Source organism: Saccoglossus kowalevskii, chromosome 7, assembly GCF_978046115.1.
Source record: "Saccoglossus kowalevskii chromosome 7, keSacKowa6.1, whole genome shotgun sequence".
In the NCBI taxonomy this organism is placed as follows: Eukaryota; Metazoa; Hemichordata; class Enteropneusta; family Harrimaniidae; genus Saccoglossus; species Saccoglossus kowalevskii.
Window position 1 is genome coordinate 26,836,543 of NC_140647.1, and position 15,102 is coordinate 26,851,644.

At 35.3% G+C, this 15,102-nt stretch overlaps 1 protein-coding gene across 1 annotated transcript; it reads right to left on the reverse strand.

Moving 5' to 3' along the window:
- Nucleotides 1-7,045: 7,045 nt before the first annotated feature.
- Nucleotides 7,046-14,828, reverse strand: LOC100376350 (jumonji domain containing 7). Its single transcript, XM_002731375.4, has 6 exons — nucleotides 14,672-14,828; nucleotides 13,421-13,577; nucleotides 12,394-12,704; nucleotides 11,846-11,941; nucleotides 11,462-11,701; nucleotides 7,046-7,433 (listed from the first exon to the last, which is right to left on the reverse strand). Exons 1-6 carry the CDS (start codon nucleotides 14,727-14,729, stop codon nucleotides 7,339-7,341), a joined length of 957 nt encoding a protein of 318 aa, XP_002731421.1. The 5' UTR covers nucleotides 14,730-14,828; the 3' UTR covers nucleotides 7,046-7,338.
- Nucleotides 14,829-15,102: the final 274 nt, after the last annotated feature.

The window sequence follows — 15,102 nt, forward strand, 5'->3', positions numbered from 1 at the left end:
AACATTGCTAATACATATCTGATAGAAGTTACCCAGGCCTATGATGTAACACTGCTAATACACATCTAATAGAAGTTGCCCAGGCCTATGATGCAACACTGCTAATACACATCTAATAGAAGGGACCCAGGCCTATGATGTAACATTGCTAATACATATCTAATAGAAGTACGTGACCCAGGCCTATGATGTAACACTGCTAATACATATCTAATAGAAGTGACCCAGGCCTATGATGCAACACTGCTAATACACATCTAATAGAAGGGACCCAGGCCTATGATGTGTCATTGCTAATACATATCTAATAGAAGTACGTGACCCAGGCCTATGATGTAACACTGCTAATACATATCTAATAGAAGTGACCCAGGCCTATGATGTAACACTGCTAATACATATCTGATAGAAGTGACCCAGCCCTAAGATGTAACACTGCTAATACACATCTAATAGAAGTGACCCAGGCCCATGATGTAACACTGCTAATACATATCTAATAGAAGTGACCCAGGCCTATGATGTAACACTGCTAATACATATCTAATAGAAGTGACCCAGGCCCATGATGTAACACTGCTAATACATATCTGATAGAAGTGACCCAGGCCTATGATGTAACACTGCTAATACACATCTAATAGAAGTGACCCAGGCCTATGATGTAACACTGCTAATACATATCTAATAGAAGTTACCCAGGCCTATGATGTAACACTGCTAGTACATATCTGATAGAAGTTGCCCAGGCCTATGATGTAACACTGCTAATACATATCTAATAGAAGTACGTGACCCAGGCCTATGATGTAACACTGCTAATACATATCTAATAGAAGTTACCCAGGCCTATGATGTAACACTGCTAGTACATATCTGATAGAAGTTGCCCAGGCCTATGATGTAACACTGCTAATACATATCTAATAGAAGTACGTGACCCAGGCCTATGATGTAACACTGTTAATACATATCTGATAGAAGTGACCCAGGCCTATGATGTAACACTGCTAATACATATCTGATAGAAGTGACCCAGGCCTATGATTAACACTGCTAATACATATCTGATAGAAGTGACCCAGGCCTATGATGTAACACTGCTAATACATATCTGATAGAAGTGACCCAGGCCTATGATTAACACTGCTAATACATATCTGATAGAAGTGACCCAGGCCTAAGATGTAAGACTGCTAATACACATCTAATAGAAGTGACCCAGGCCTATGATGTAACACTGCTAATACACATCTAATAGAAGTGACCCAGGCCTATGATGTAACACTGCTAATACATATCTAATAGAAGTGACCCAGGCCTATGATGTAACACTGCTAATACATATCTGATAGAAGTGACCCAGGCCTATGATGTAACACTGCTAATACATATCTGATAGAAGTGACCCAGGCCTATGATGTATCATTGCTAATACATATCTGATAGAAGTGACCCAGGCCTAAGATGTAACACTGCTAATACATATCTGATAGAAGTGACCCAGGCCTAAGATGTAACACTGCTAATACATATCTGATAGAAGTGACCCAGGCCTATGATGTAACACTGCTAATACATATCTGATAGAAGTGACCCAGGCCTATGATGTAACACTGCTAATACACATCTAATAGAAGTGACCCAGGCCTATGATGTAACACTGCTAATACACATCTAATAGAAGTGACCCAGGCCTATGATGTAACACTGCTAGTACATATCTAATAGAAGTGACCCAGGCCTATGATGCAACACTGCTAGTACATATCTAATAGAAGTGACCCAGGCCTATGATGTAACACTGCTAATACATATCTAATAGAAGTACGTGACCCAGGCCTATGATGTAACACTGCTAATACATATCTAATAGAAGTGACCCAGGCCTATGATGTAACACTGCTAATACATATCTAATAGAAGTGACCCAGGCCCATGATGTAACACTGCTAATACATATCTGATAGAAGTGACCCAGGCCTATGATGTAACACTGCTAATACACATCTAATAGAAGTGACCCAGGCCTATGATGTAACACTGCTAATACATATCTAATAGAAGTTACCCAGGCCTATGATGTAACACTGCTAGTACATATCTGATAGAAGTTGCCCAGGCCTATGATGTAACACTGCTAATACATATCTAATAGAAGTACGTGACCCAGACCTATGATGTAACACTGCTAATACATATCTGATAGAAGTGACCCAGGCCTATGATGTATCATTGCTAATACATATCTGATAGAAGTGACCCAGGCCTAAGATGTAACACTGCTAATACATATCTGATAGAAGTGACCCAGGCCTAAGATGTAACACTGCTAATACATATCTGATAGAAGTGACCCAGGCCTATGATGTAACACTGCTAATACATATCTAATAGAAGTTACCCAGGCCTATGATGTAACACTGCTAGTACATATCTGATAGAAGTTGCCCAGGCCTATGATGTAACACTGCTAATACATATCTAATAGAAGTACGTGACCCAGGCCTATGATGTAACACTGCTAATACATATCTGATAGAAGTGACCCAGGCCTATGATGTAACACTGCTAATACATATCTGATAGAAGTGACCCAGGCCTATGATTAACACTGCTAATACATATCTGATAGAAGTGACCCAGGCCTATGATGTAACACTGCTAATACATATCTGATAGAAGTGACCCAGGCCTATGATTAACACTGCTAATACATATCTGATAGAAGTGACCCAGGCCTAAGATGTAAGACTGCTAATACACATCTAATAGAAGTGACCCAGGCCTATGATGTAACACTGCTAATACACATCTAATAGAAGTGACCCAGGCCTATGATGTAACACTGCTAGTACATATCTAATAGAAGTGACCCAGGCCCATGATGTAACACTGCTAATACATATCTGATAGAAGTGACCCAGGCCTATGATGTAACACTGCTAATACATATCTGATAGAAGTGACCCAGGCCTATGATGTAACACTGCTAATACATATCTGATAGAAGTGACCCAGGCCTATGATGTATCATTGCTAATACATATCTGATAGAAGTGACCCAGGCCTAAGATGTAACACTGCTAATACATATCTGATAGAAGTGACCCAGGCCTATGATGTAACACTGCTAGTACATATCTAATAGAAGTGACCCAGGCCTATGATGTAACACTGCTAATACATATCTGATAGAAGTGACCCAGGCCTATGATGTAACACTGCTAATACATATCTGATAGAAGTGACCCAGGCCTATGATGTAACACTGCTAATACATATCTAATAGAAGTGACCCAGGCCTATGATGTAACACTGACAAGTGTCTTGTACAATTGCTCTTGCCTGATGTTTGTACTCACATTCACATTTGAACACAACAATGAACTGACACCTTTATTTATTTGTGTAATAATCGCTATAATTTGTTGTCATTATTTTTACTGTATCAGGGAACCTGCCTTGGCCCAGGTAACCTATAATCGGTACATATTTATGTTATTTCCAACGTGCACTTAAACATGGATCCTGTTATAACAAGCATGATTGCATGTTGTTAAGGGTTTTATAAGTTTGTAGGCTGTAGCATATTAGTTGTGGTGACAGGAGGGTAAGTGCCACTCAGTATAATGAGATAAAAAGTCATATTTTATAGGGTTAAAACAATGAAACTGAGAAGACACCTTTATTTAGAAAGAATTTGGATAAAAAAATGCATGTTAAATGATTTCTTTACACATTTTTTTTTATTTATCAGTGTTGTATTGCATATCAGCTATATCATAAACAAATGTGGAAAAACTATGAGATTTAGAACCATGGACTAGCATGTCATTCAGTAACTAATGCAGGGAGTTCTTGGTCTGCATTTCAGACACATTTCCACCAAGCTTCACATTTTAAAAATAATCAGTTTCCACATGCTGGTGTAATTTTATCTCAACATGTTGTGATCTTCGCCAGTCAAGGTTTTTTTATTCAGCCATCACCTTGGCTGAAAATGTATTGTCGATTGGTATTTGCTACACCAACTAGGATTAGGTGCATGTGATGTAATCACTTCCTGTGATTAGGACATACCATTGTCCATGTTTGGACATTGCATTACATGAAGTTCGTCTGCATGTTTCAGCACTATGTGTATACTTGTTCCAGGGTTTAGGGCATAATACAAACCATCGTGGATTAAACACCAAACTCTTACTAAGAGTATATCATAATAATGAACTCCAGTGCCATATTGAATGAAGAATTGAGTTACGTTTGATACTGTGAACCTCTAGTCTAGTGGCTTGCACGGAATCAACTCTTCATCCAATATGCATATGTGGATCATACATGATTGTTATAATATGGATTCTATATAACCATATATAAATATACATCAGATTATGAATCAGAATTTTATGCCTAACATGTGAAATAAAGATAAATTGCCTTAAAGTAGATTGCCTCAACAAATTTACCATTAAAGTTTGCAATATACATATGTATAGCTAACCATTTTGTCATAATAAGTTTGCTCCACACAACTTTACACACTAAATCTAAATATTGTATTGGCTGTGCAAGTTTCTTCTTTTTACAGTATTCATGTTTGCTCTCGGTTGGTGACTGGATCTATATAATCGCTAGGTATTCACATCTCACACCTTAACATTAACCTTAATACGTATGCTTTTGCAAACAAAATAGGTGCTAATGACATTCTATCTTCCACATAAATAGTTAATTGGCAGTAGAATGATGATTGGGTAGATCTAATTAAAAATAATGCATATTTATCTTGCTTTACTTGTATGGGACCTAGACTCGGTTTCAGTCACGTTCCGTTGTGCTACTGTTGCTCGGACTCAGCTCGCCAGTTGCCTAGAGAGACTGGGGAAACTTTTGCAGTGTTCATTAATCATTCAGAGATGTGAAAATATATAATGCAATTAATTGTTTGATGAAAGATAGCTAAAATGACTATGATTGGCTGGTTGTACACAGCAGGGATAAACAACTCACCATTCTAAAATATATACATGTATTAGTTTAACTCAGTATTGCGAAGTTTCTCGATTCTGTGCTCCTGTGTATAATAACAAACAGGCAACTACATGTAGCGGTCTATATGTACACAGACAGAGACTGTAAATTGAGTCTATATGGGACCATGCCATGCTGCTTGGTTTTGCAGCCTGGTTTCTTGAAAGTGTTAGCCTTTCCTATATTTCTTAAATATCTTAATATGATTATTTTATTGCTATTTTAAATGTTTGTTTTCTTCTCATTATTTCTGTAGGCACGGCGATCTGACAGCGCTGAGCTAAATACATTTTAGATGATCTTCACTGAATACTGCCACAAATCTATCAATGTCTGTAAATAATACAGGTGTACTTATGATTTAGTCTGAACAACTATAGTTGATAATTATGAAAAATGACTTGTCTTTTGATGTATATATAATACATGTTTTCAAGGTCACTCATCCTGGTACTTTCAGGGGGGTCAAAAAAATTGCTGTGACAATTCGCCAGGAGAGTACCAGGATGTGTGACCTGAGGGGTCATAAGCCTTAGGACCATTTGAGTTATTGTTTAACTTCCTATAACTTCAAAGGTCAAAGACTCGTGATTTTTTTGACCAGTATTCATTTTCAGTTTATTAGTTTTATAAATCAATGGTTCATTTAAATGTGCATCTTATTTGAGTTGATTAAGCTTGATTGTACAAAGGAACAAATTGATTTGCTTACAACTTTCCAAAAAGAAAAAACTTTTTTTTTTTAAATATTTGTAAGATGTTTTAGATGTCAGTTTTTAGAACTTGTTTTGCAGAGATCTGCTTTGGCCTTTGTTACATTTGTCACCAGCAGCAAATTGCACTACCTGACAAGTGCGTAATATCACTTGTGCTTAACTTCAATAGTTGGGGTTGAGTGTTATGCTGCATTGGCTTCTGTTGACGTGCAACTTCCATGATGTGTTTATGGATTTATTGCTGACAAGAAAATATTTAATCTGCTGAGGTATTTCAGTGTAGAAAGAGTGAGTGAGAAAGGGTAAAAATTGTGCAATGAACATTTTATTATGTAAATAATTAGGCAATGTAGATAACTTTAATCTATTTAAATGTTTGAATCTTGTGATGTTTAACTGATAACTACTTTACATCCCTGGCACTGTCATGTTCAGCTTTGGGTCCAACACAAAATTTGAATGTTTTTTTTTTTTTTTACGAGAACTACAGCTGCTAATGCAAAGTAGTCAAATACAGTCAACTCTGCAGAAGACTTGCTATCATTGAATAAAATAAATTCAATCACTTAGAAGTTAATTGAATGCCACACATGCATTTGTATCTTAATATTTAAATGGGCACTGACAATAACTTGGATAGTGAATGGCTGTAGATGTCACTGAAAGTTTAGCTTGACAAGGTCGCACCCTCGGTGGTGCTCCAAACCCAATACACGTCTGACAGAACGATGTAGTTTTTCAATTCCCCAATGATTTTTTGTCGGTACCAATCAAAGTGCAGGAATGTCAGATATTTACAGCCATCAAAGAGTTTATTTGACAAATTTCCGCCCAATGTTTATCATCTTGTTGAAAAAGTCTGCTTTTTACTGACAATACAAACATGGCTTTGAATGACTGCTACCATGACCACCAATATGAACATTAATTGAAACTTGTTACAAGAAGGTGTGAACTTTGCGAATTTGCAGTATTGATCTTGCCGACGAGACATGCACTATTCTGTCAGGCGTTAGTAAGGTCTAATGCCATTCGACTGGCAAGGGCCTAATCACGCCTACATGTCTGGCTACTGAAAGTTCTGAATATATTTGTTCTGTTAGTAGTGTATACATTTGCATAAAGTTTCCATGGTCAACTTAAGTCCTATTTTGATGATCAAGCACACAATAAATGTTATGTGTTCTTCTAATAAAACAAATATGATTTATTGTTACTGCCCACATGGCATTCATGTTCAACACTTATCAATAAATAAAGACATGCTTAAATTTAAACTGCAAATTATTGATGGATTTTAGTCAAGAAATTTATTGATCTAGTTCAATTGTGTGAAAAATTACCATGAGTAATAAAAACAATAAAATATTGTGTATTCTCGTTGTCTTATTTATTTTCACAAAGGGCTGCCTTCTTTTATAAAATCCACACTCAAAGATGAGCAAAGTAATTTGCTTTATTCTTTGACTAAAATTCAAAATTGTAATGTGGCATTGCACTGGCAATATTGTTTTAAATAATGTTTCAGTGAAATTATACGATGGTGTAATGATTTGCTGATAGTAAGTAAAGCATTAAGTCTTCGATGTCAGCTTTTTGTACCTTTCTTTAAATTAATAATATTTTCCATGAATTTGAAATAATTGTACTTGATATCATACTCCATGTCATACCAAAAGTTAACTGCAGAAAGAAATCAAAGAAAGCTTAGAAAGAACTCCCATGTGCTGAGTATTGGAAACACATTAAATATAATTCGAAATTACTTAGCTGAAAACTAATTATGCAAATCAGAAAATTAATATGACCAGATTTGAGTGTAAAACTAATGAGGTCTGCGCAATGTAACAGAAAATATATGTCTCCAAGTTTAATTGAAATGTGATTAGAACCAAAAAATTATGAATTATTATGCTTATTAGGGAATTAATATGAACAGATTTTTACCCCAAACTAATTAGGTTTGTACATTGTCCTAGAGCATCTTTGTACTAAGTTTCATTGAAATGGAATAATTAGTACCATGAAAACTCCAAAATTTCGACCCCTCTAAAAATTCGAACGCCTATTTATTTGCCGGGTTTCGGTGTTTTATTTACCTCCAAATTTTCGACTCCACTAAAAATTGCCGACTCATTTTTATTCGAAAATTTCGACCAGTTTTAGTTTTCCCCCAAACGAAAAAAAAACCGATGTGAGCGTTCAAACGGGATCTTCCTCGAAGGCATGAATCCGGGTTTCTGATTGACTGAGAGATTTTTATTTTATTGGTAACGAAAATATATTCTAAATAAACGAAGTTTCAAATAAAAACGAACACAAAAATCTCGGCATGCTGCGTTTCTGAATTGTTGATTATTACTGTACTCAGTAGTGATTATAATAATGTACACAAAATAAATTTGTTGAATGGTTATGAAATACAAATAAAAGTCAACTTAGTTTCATCGTAAGCGAATGATTCCGGTCTCGTATAAACGTTTGATGCTGTAGGATATCCGCCATGTTCTCTTAGGTCAAATAGGTCAAATCGCTAATTAACCAATCAAAAAGCTGGATGATGCCAACGTGTTCAAATTACCATAGCTTATTTAAATATGTTAATATTATTGAACGCAATGCGGAAGAGATTGATGTTGTAGTACGATATTTTGGCTTGGATTTTGATGCGAAAACGGCATGATTTTTTTTTAAATAAAAAAATTTGTTGTTTTTAAAAAATAAACTGGTCATCTGAAGAATAATTTAACATTGTTCACAGTGATAACAGCTCATTCTCGAAAGGAAGCTTACCCGCTCACGCTAGTCACGATAAAAATCATACACGTGTACTCTTGAATAGACAGACGTCAATGACTACGGTAAAACTTACTATATTTTAGTCGGCAGGATTGATTGAAATGTCCAAAAAATGACGCCAAAATACACCTTAAAAGTCCCATTTTATTTTCTTAAATCCCATTTTATTTTTTAATCCAAGGGCGAATTTACGGCAGAATTTGGTCCCTCAAATAAGGGACACGTGAGCTTTGATTCTAACCGGATACATTGCACTGGGTCGGGAAGATAGTTTGCTAAACTTCCATGTATCTTTTGTCCAATGGGTACCTGTACTTCGAACATTCGCAAGTTTTCCTAGGTAGTGCGAGACAGCTTTGTCTTTTGACCTATTAGTTTTGTGCTGACCTCTTCTCCGCGTCTTGATGTTTTGTTTTGCTTGTCATAATACTCACTGATTGATGACTTTGTTTAGATTTTGAGTTACAACTCGGCCACGACCTTTGCTTTTACCGTGAAACATGAGGAAGTTTACGTCAATTGACGGACATTGCATTTTTTAAAAACTAATGAAGCACACTGTCTATCATCCCCATTTTTTTCATTTGCTGATTTCTATTCTGAAAAATTCGACCGTCCGAAAATGCACCTTAATTTTGACTCTAAAAACACGTCACATTTCTAACACCAATTATTTAAAACCGGTCGAAATTTTGGAGTTTTTACGGTACTTTAGATATCAGTGTGAAAGCTTAAAATTGGTTAATTATGCAAATTAGGTAATTAATATGTACAGATTTTAACCCACAATTCTTCAGGTCTGTCTATTGTCCTACAGCATCCATGTACATTCATTGATATGTGATGTATAGTACCTGAGATATCAGTGTGAAAGTTGGTTAATTATGCAAATTAGGTGATTAATATGCACAAATATTTACTGGAAACTAATTGGGTCTGCATAATTCTAGATTCATTGAAATGTGATGATTAGTACTTTAGATATCAGTAGAAAAGCTGAAAATTAATTATGCAAATTAGGTAATTAATATGCACAATTATTTACCCTAAAACTAATCAGGTCTCTGCATAGTCCTAAAGGATCTATGTACCAAGTTTCATTGAAATGCGATGATTAGTACTTGAGATACCCGTGGAAAAGCTAAAAATTAACTAATTATGCAAATTAGGTGATTAATATGCACAAATATTTATCGAAAACAATCAATCTCTGCATAGTCCTTGAGTATGTAAGTACCAAGTTTCATTGAAATGTAATGCTAACTACTTATATCAAATGCTGAAAATTAATTAATTATGCAAATTAGGTAATTAATATGTACTGATATTACCATAAAAACTATCAGGTCTGTGCAGTGTCGTATGACATCTATGTACCAAGTTTCATTGAAATGTGATGATTAGTACTTGAGATATCAGTGGAAAAACCGAAAATTGACTAATCATTATGCAAATTAGGTAATTAGTATCCACGGATTATTACCAAAAACTAATCAAAACCTAGCATGAGTTCAGAGCATCTATGTACCAAGTTTCATCAAAATCCAATGAGTGGTTGTTTAGATATCAGTGGAACAGTCATGGAACCACTAAAAAATAGCTAATTATCATGCAAATTAGGTAATTAATATGCACGGATTTTTACCAAAAATTAATCAAATCTGCGCATATGTTCAGAGCATCTATGTACCAAGTTTCATCAAAATCCAATGAGTGGTTCTTTAGATATCAGTGGAACAGTCATAGAACAGCTAAAAATTAGCTAATTATCATGCAAATTAGGTAATTAACGAGCATGGATTTTTACCAAAACCTAATCAAATCTGCGCATTGGCCCAGAGCATCTATGCACCAAGTTTCATCAAAAACCGATGTATGGTTCTTGAGATAGCAGTGGAACAGTCGGACACACATACACACATACACACACACATACACACATACACACATACAGACACACTAACTGCAAAGACTCCCATTTTGTGCTTCGCACATGGGAGTCAAAAACAAATAACTGTTTGGATTGAAAACTCTGTAATAAAATGGTTAGACTGCCATGACTTGTCAAATGTATTGATAAAATCAGCCACTCTATGTCTGAGCAAATCAATATATAAAAATGCCTGTCACAAGTAAAAAAGTTATTTACAATCATTGAACATGATACAACACCTAATTTATAGTCTAAATTTTCCCTAAAACATTGACAATAATTTGTTTAACTATTGGTACCTATTTGCTCCTAAATTCAGTTTTTTGGACAATTTCAAATTTTGTGATGCACCATGATCATTTTGTATGAGGATTCAAAATTTCCGATTGTCATGCTTTGTTCAAATTTAGTATTAAAGACAAATGTCCCTTAAAAGGATGGGTACCAAATCTATTCATTGATCTATTTGGCTCACTGTTACCAGGGACACTTTTTCTTTGGATATTCTATGGATGATTTTAAGCAGGCATGGCACTGTAGAATCTGTATTAGTAGCTACTGTAAAACATGTTGAAAAGGCGTCATGCAATTTTAGCGAATTGTGGTAAAATGACGTAATAGCGAAATGTTGATTTAGCGAATCTTTCTTATCATTGTTGATTTCTTTGGTGGTCATTTTGAATTGATAATAAAGTCATTAGCGACATCTTGAATTAGCGAATCAATTCTCTCGCTAAATTTGCGAAAAAGACATGTTTTACAGTATATTGCAACATAGGGAATGCAGCTTCTATTAGAGCATCTAAACATGTGAGAAATGATGAATGGGTGGCTTCTAATTGAGATTTTACTGTAGGTATGCATACAGTAATACCAGAATGTTTATCTGGCACTACAAGGATATCATTTCAAGAACCCCCCATAAAGATAAAGAGCAATGGCTTTCAGTCGGCCATATCAATCCCATTGTGAAACGTACCTGCTATGCAGCCTTGTGATTGCCTAACGTGGTGAAACCACAACGATGGTAAATACAAAGTCTCTCCAGCTTTCGCAGTACATTGGATAGGCTGTGCTTTACTAAAATCTGGATATGCATCCAGATCTGGGTTCAGTGGATCTATTGAAATCCATGGTACTTTTCCAGTCTGGTGATCCTCAATAATGTCGAATGTACGAGTCGTTGGGTCCTCTTTAAAGACAGCTGCTTGATATAAACCTGTAATGTGTTCAGCATGAACAAATTATTCAAAATAATGTTTTCTCTGTGGGCAATAGACAGCTTACTCATCAACTGGGCTCGTCAACATAATCACAAACTTTCCAGACAACATTCCTCACTCATCGGCAACCTTATACTCACCGTAAGGTACATATAACATATCTGTTGGCGGTAATAATATAAAATGTTTCTCCCCTCTGATGACACAATATAGATTCTCGTAGTGATCTTTATGCACTGTAGGTAAGAATGAAATGCAACTTGTAGAAAATCATGCAATTAGTGTTCATGGCGTTGAAAATTAAGCACAACAGAAAATGACATGCAATATATTGTAACCCACCAACCTACATACCAAACTGAAATCTGCACAGCTATGTCAAAGACTGTGAATGTGACTGATATTAGACTTTTAGCAGCACTAGAAGATTTGTGGTGTGTGGATTATCTGATTTCATGATATTTTGCTTTCACAAAGCTGGGCTTGTACAATCATGACTAAATACTCCCCTTTTTTTTCACCACCATAATTCACATGTGCATCATATTTATCACTATGAAATAGCCTCATATTATCATTGTAAGCTTGTCAATATTGGAAATAACTATTTAATACTTGTCAGAGTCTTTACAATCATCAACACTCAAAAATAATTTTTTTGCCATTGCCAGAGCTTGAAGTCACTTACTTGAAGTCACTGCTTTTTCTGCCCCAATCCAGAAGTTCACTGCATCTGGTTTTTTGCCCAATGCCTCCGAAGCCCACGGAATATCAACATCAACATCTGTAATCAGTTCTTGAAACTCAGTTGTAAGATTGGAGTTTTGTTTCTGCACATAAAATACACCATTGCTCTCAAGTCTTTTTTCTATAATGTCAAGAAAAGTGTTAAACTTCATTTTTCTTTCTTCAGGCATCACAAAGCGTCCTTTATATATTGCATCAGCGTATCCATTAGGCGTCACTGCCACACTTACACTCTTATCTCCAATTTTATTTCTGGGAAAAGTGGAAATAGTAAATTTTAAAATTCTGGAAACATACAAGTAGCATTAACAAGGACAGTAACACACATTTTTATTATCCATTAGTCCACCAATGAAAAATTGAGTTTCTATGTGTCAGTCATTTGGTTTGTGTTTTAGAGCTTCCCAGAGGGAACTACATATTATTAAATAGCTGAAAATGCACCTTGGGTAACATAAATTAATAATTTGTGAACATTAAAAAAATCCTTTCAGAGACACTAAAATACTGTGGAATACTTTATTTTTGCTGGAATTAATTTTCGCTGAAAAGGCTTTTTGGGCGTTTCGGAATTCATTTTCACTGATTTTTGATGGGTTTAATGTGAAGTATAGGACAAAAAGTATATTCACTGTATTTTATTTTCACGGAATCATCCTTTCAGCGAAAATAAATTCCTAGCAAAAATAAAGTATTCTACAGTACATTTCAATATTCATAACATGTTTCTAGGTTAGACACCATCTAACTTGGTAATGAATGTGGAGACATGTTGATATTTCAATCTAGTCTAATCGCTCAAAATGCTTTCATTATTTTCATGGCACTATATGCAAGTGTTTATTTTTAGTGCATTTTTTTTTTTTTTTTGCGCATTTTCGCACTTGTCAATTACAGCGGAGCTCTACCAACCGCAAGGTCGAGGAAATTTCACTATAACTTGTTACTGCCTCGGTCTGTATTCTCACCTCAGATAGTCTAAATCTTTCCATTTATGCAGTGCTGGCCATTCATTTATTGCATTATTGATAATAACAGGACGATTAGGGCACACCCATTCCCTGTAAAATGTTAAGGGTGATGGTGGTACTGTAAGCACTGGTACATCATTATGCAAATAAAGTTCTAAAATAAAACAGATTAATAAAAAAATTAAATGTATTTCAATTTATAATTGAAAAAAGGCATGTAATTGTGGAATTTAATAGTGCCCTATTGGAAGAATTTGTTTTGTGTGTAGTCACACTAAAAAGCTAAACTTAAAAAATAAAATACATGTTTTAAATCAGAAAAAAAATTCTGACTTTGCCATTCTATGAGATAACCTGTTTTTTTCTTGACAAGTCAATTTAGATTTGACATTCTACATTTACCAGCTGATACCATAATCTGCTATGTGAACACAAGTGTCATGGGCATGGTCACCAACATCAAAAAATCCTTAACTTGAATTCTGCCCTCACTGGTAAGATTTCGCTGATCTTTTGTTAGACAACCTAGGTAAGTATTGAAAATATTTTTTTTTTATAAGAGTAACAGTGAGCAACACCACACATTCTTATTTTGTGCAAGTAAACAAGGTATTTTACACATGTATTATACATTGCATGGAACCTGTTTTTAAAATGACAAGCAGCAATGACTGGGCTGCTTTCACAAATATTCACAATTCGCGCCCAGATCAAAACTCATTCTTGCGATTCCATGAGAAGAGCGCATTGAATTATGGGAAAATCAATGTTTATCAACACAAATGTTGCACATGCTCGACGCGACGACCACCGCCCTTTAAGCTAAAAGTCTACTCATAAATGAAAATTCCCATAATTTCATTATTTTGCAAGAAATGGTACTCCTCGGCAATATAAAGGATATTGAGTTTAAAAAAAAGTTTGGGGTCACCAGGCTAATGTTATATGTAATTGTTCCAATAATACTGATAGTTCTCAAAATACTTGTACGTCAATGTAAACAAACACAAAAATGATATTTCATAGTGCCATAGGACAATAGCTCCATGATTGTACATAATAAACCAATGAACATTGTCATGCGATTTATGACCAATTTTCTAAAAAAAAATAGGAGTTGGCTTATAATAATAATATTATCAAATAATTGTAACAACCCCTCTATCTTCAGAGGGACAATCACAGGAGACACTCATTCCACGTGACTCATTTCATTAGGTTTCCAAGGAATGAAACATTTACACTCACCTCGGCCTTCTGTAGCAAGTGAATGGAAACAATCATTAACTTCCTCCCAATTAAGCATGTTTTCTGACAGCCGAATACTATGTAAAGTTCGGTCACTAAACAGCTAATCCGTATTGTCAAGGTGACCTCCTAAGGTGACCTGCACATTTAGTCGCGAGTTGGCGCTGTTTTAGGGCATACCATTTAGGTTGTGGAGGTGGTGAAACGTCATTAAATGCTGGCGATTTACTGCGTTATATATTTCATAGAGGGAAATGTCTGTGATTTTAGATAAGAATTATAGAACAATAAGAAACACTTTATGCATGTTTACAAGCTAGAAAAACTATATGACTTCGAAAAACAGTTATAATTTTTGATAGCCGACAACGTGACCTCATCAGACCGCACTACTCAATATTAGCATATTCTAATACGCGAGGGACTATTTG

Bases quoted from the DNA above. Each gene is read 5' to 3' on its own strand.
- LOC100376350 (XM_002731375.4), bottom strand. From the start codon at position 14,729: ATGCTTAATTGGGAGGAAGTTAATGATTGTTTCCATTCACTTGCTACA. The intron at 12,705-13,420 runs GTGAGAATACAG...CACTTTTCCCAG, and splicing joins AAAGATTTAGACTATCTGAG to AAATAAAATTGGAGATAAGA. The intron at 11,702-11,845 runs GTGAGTATAAGG...AACACATTACAG, and splicing joins TATGTTATATGTACCTTACG to GTTTATATCAAGCAGCTGTC.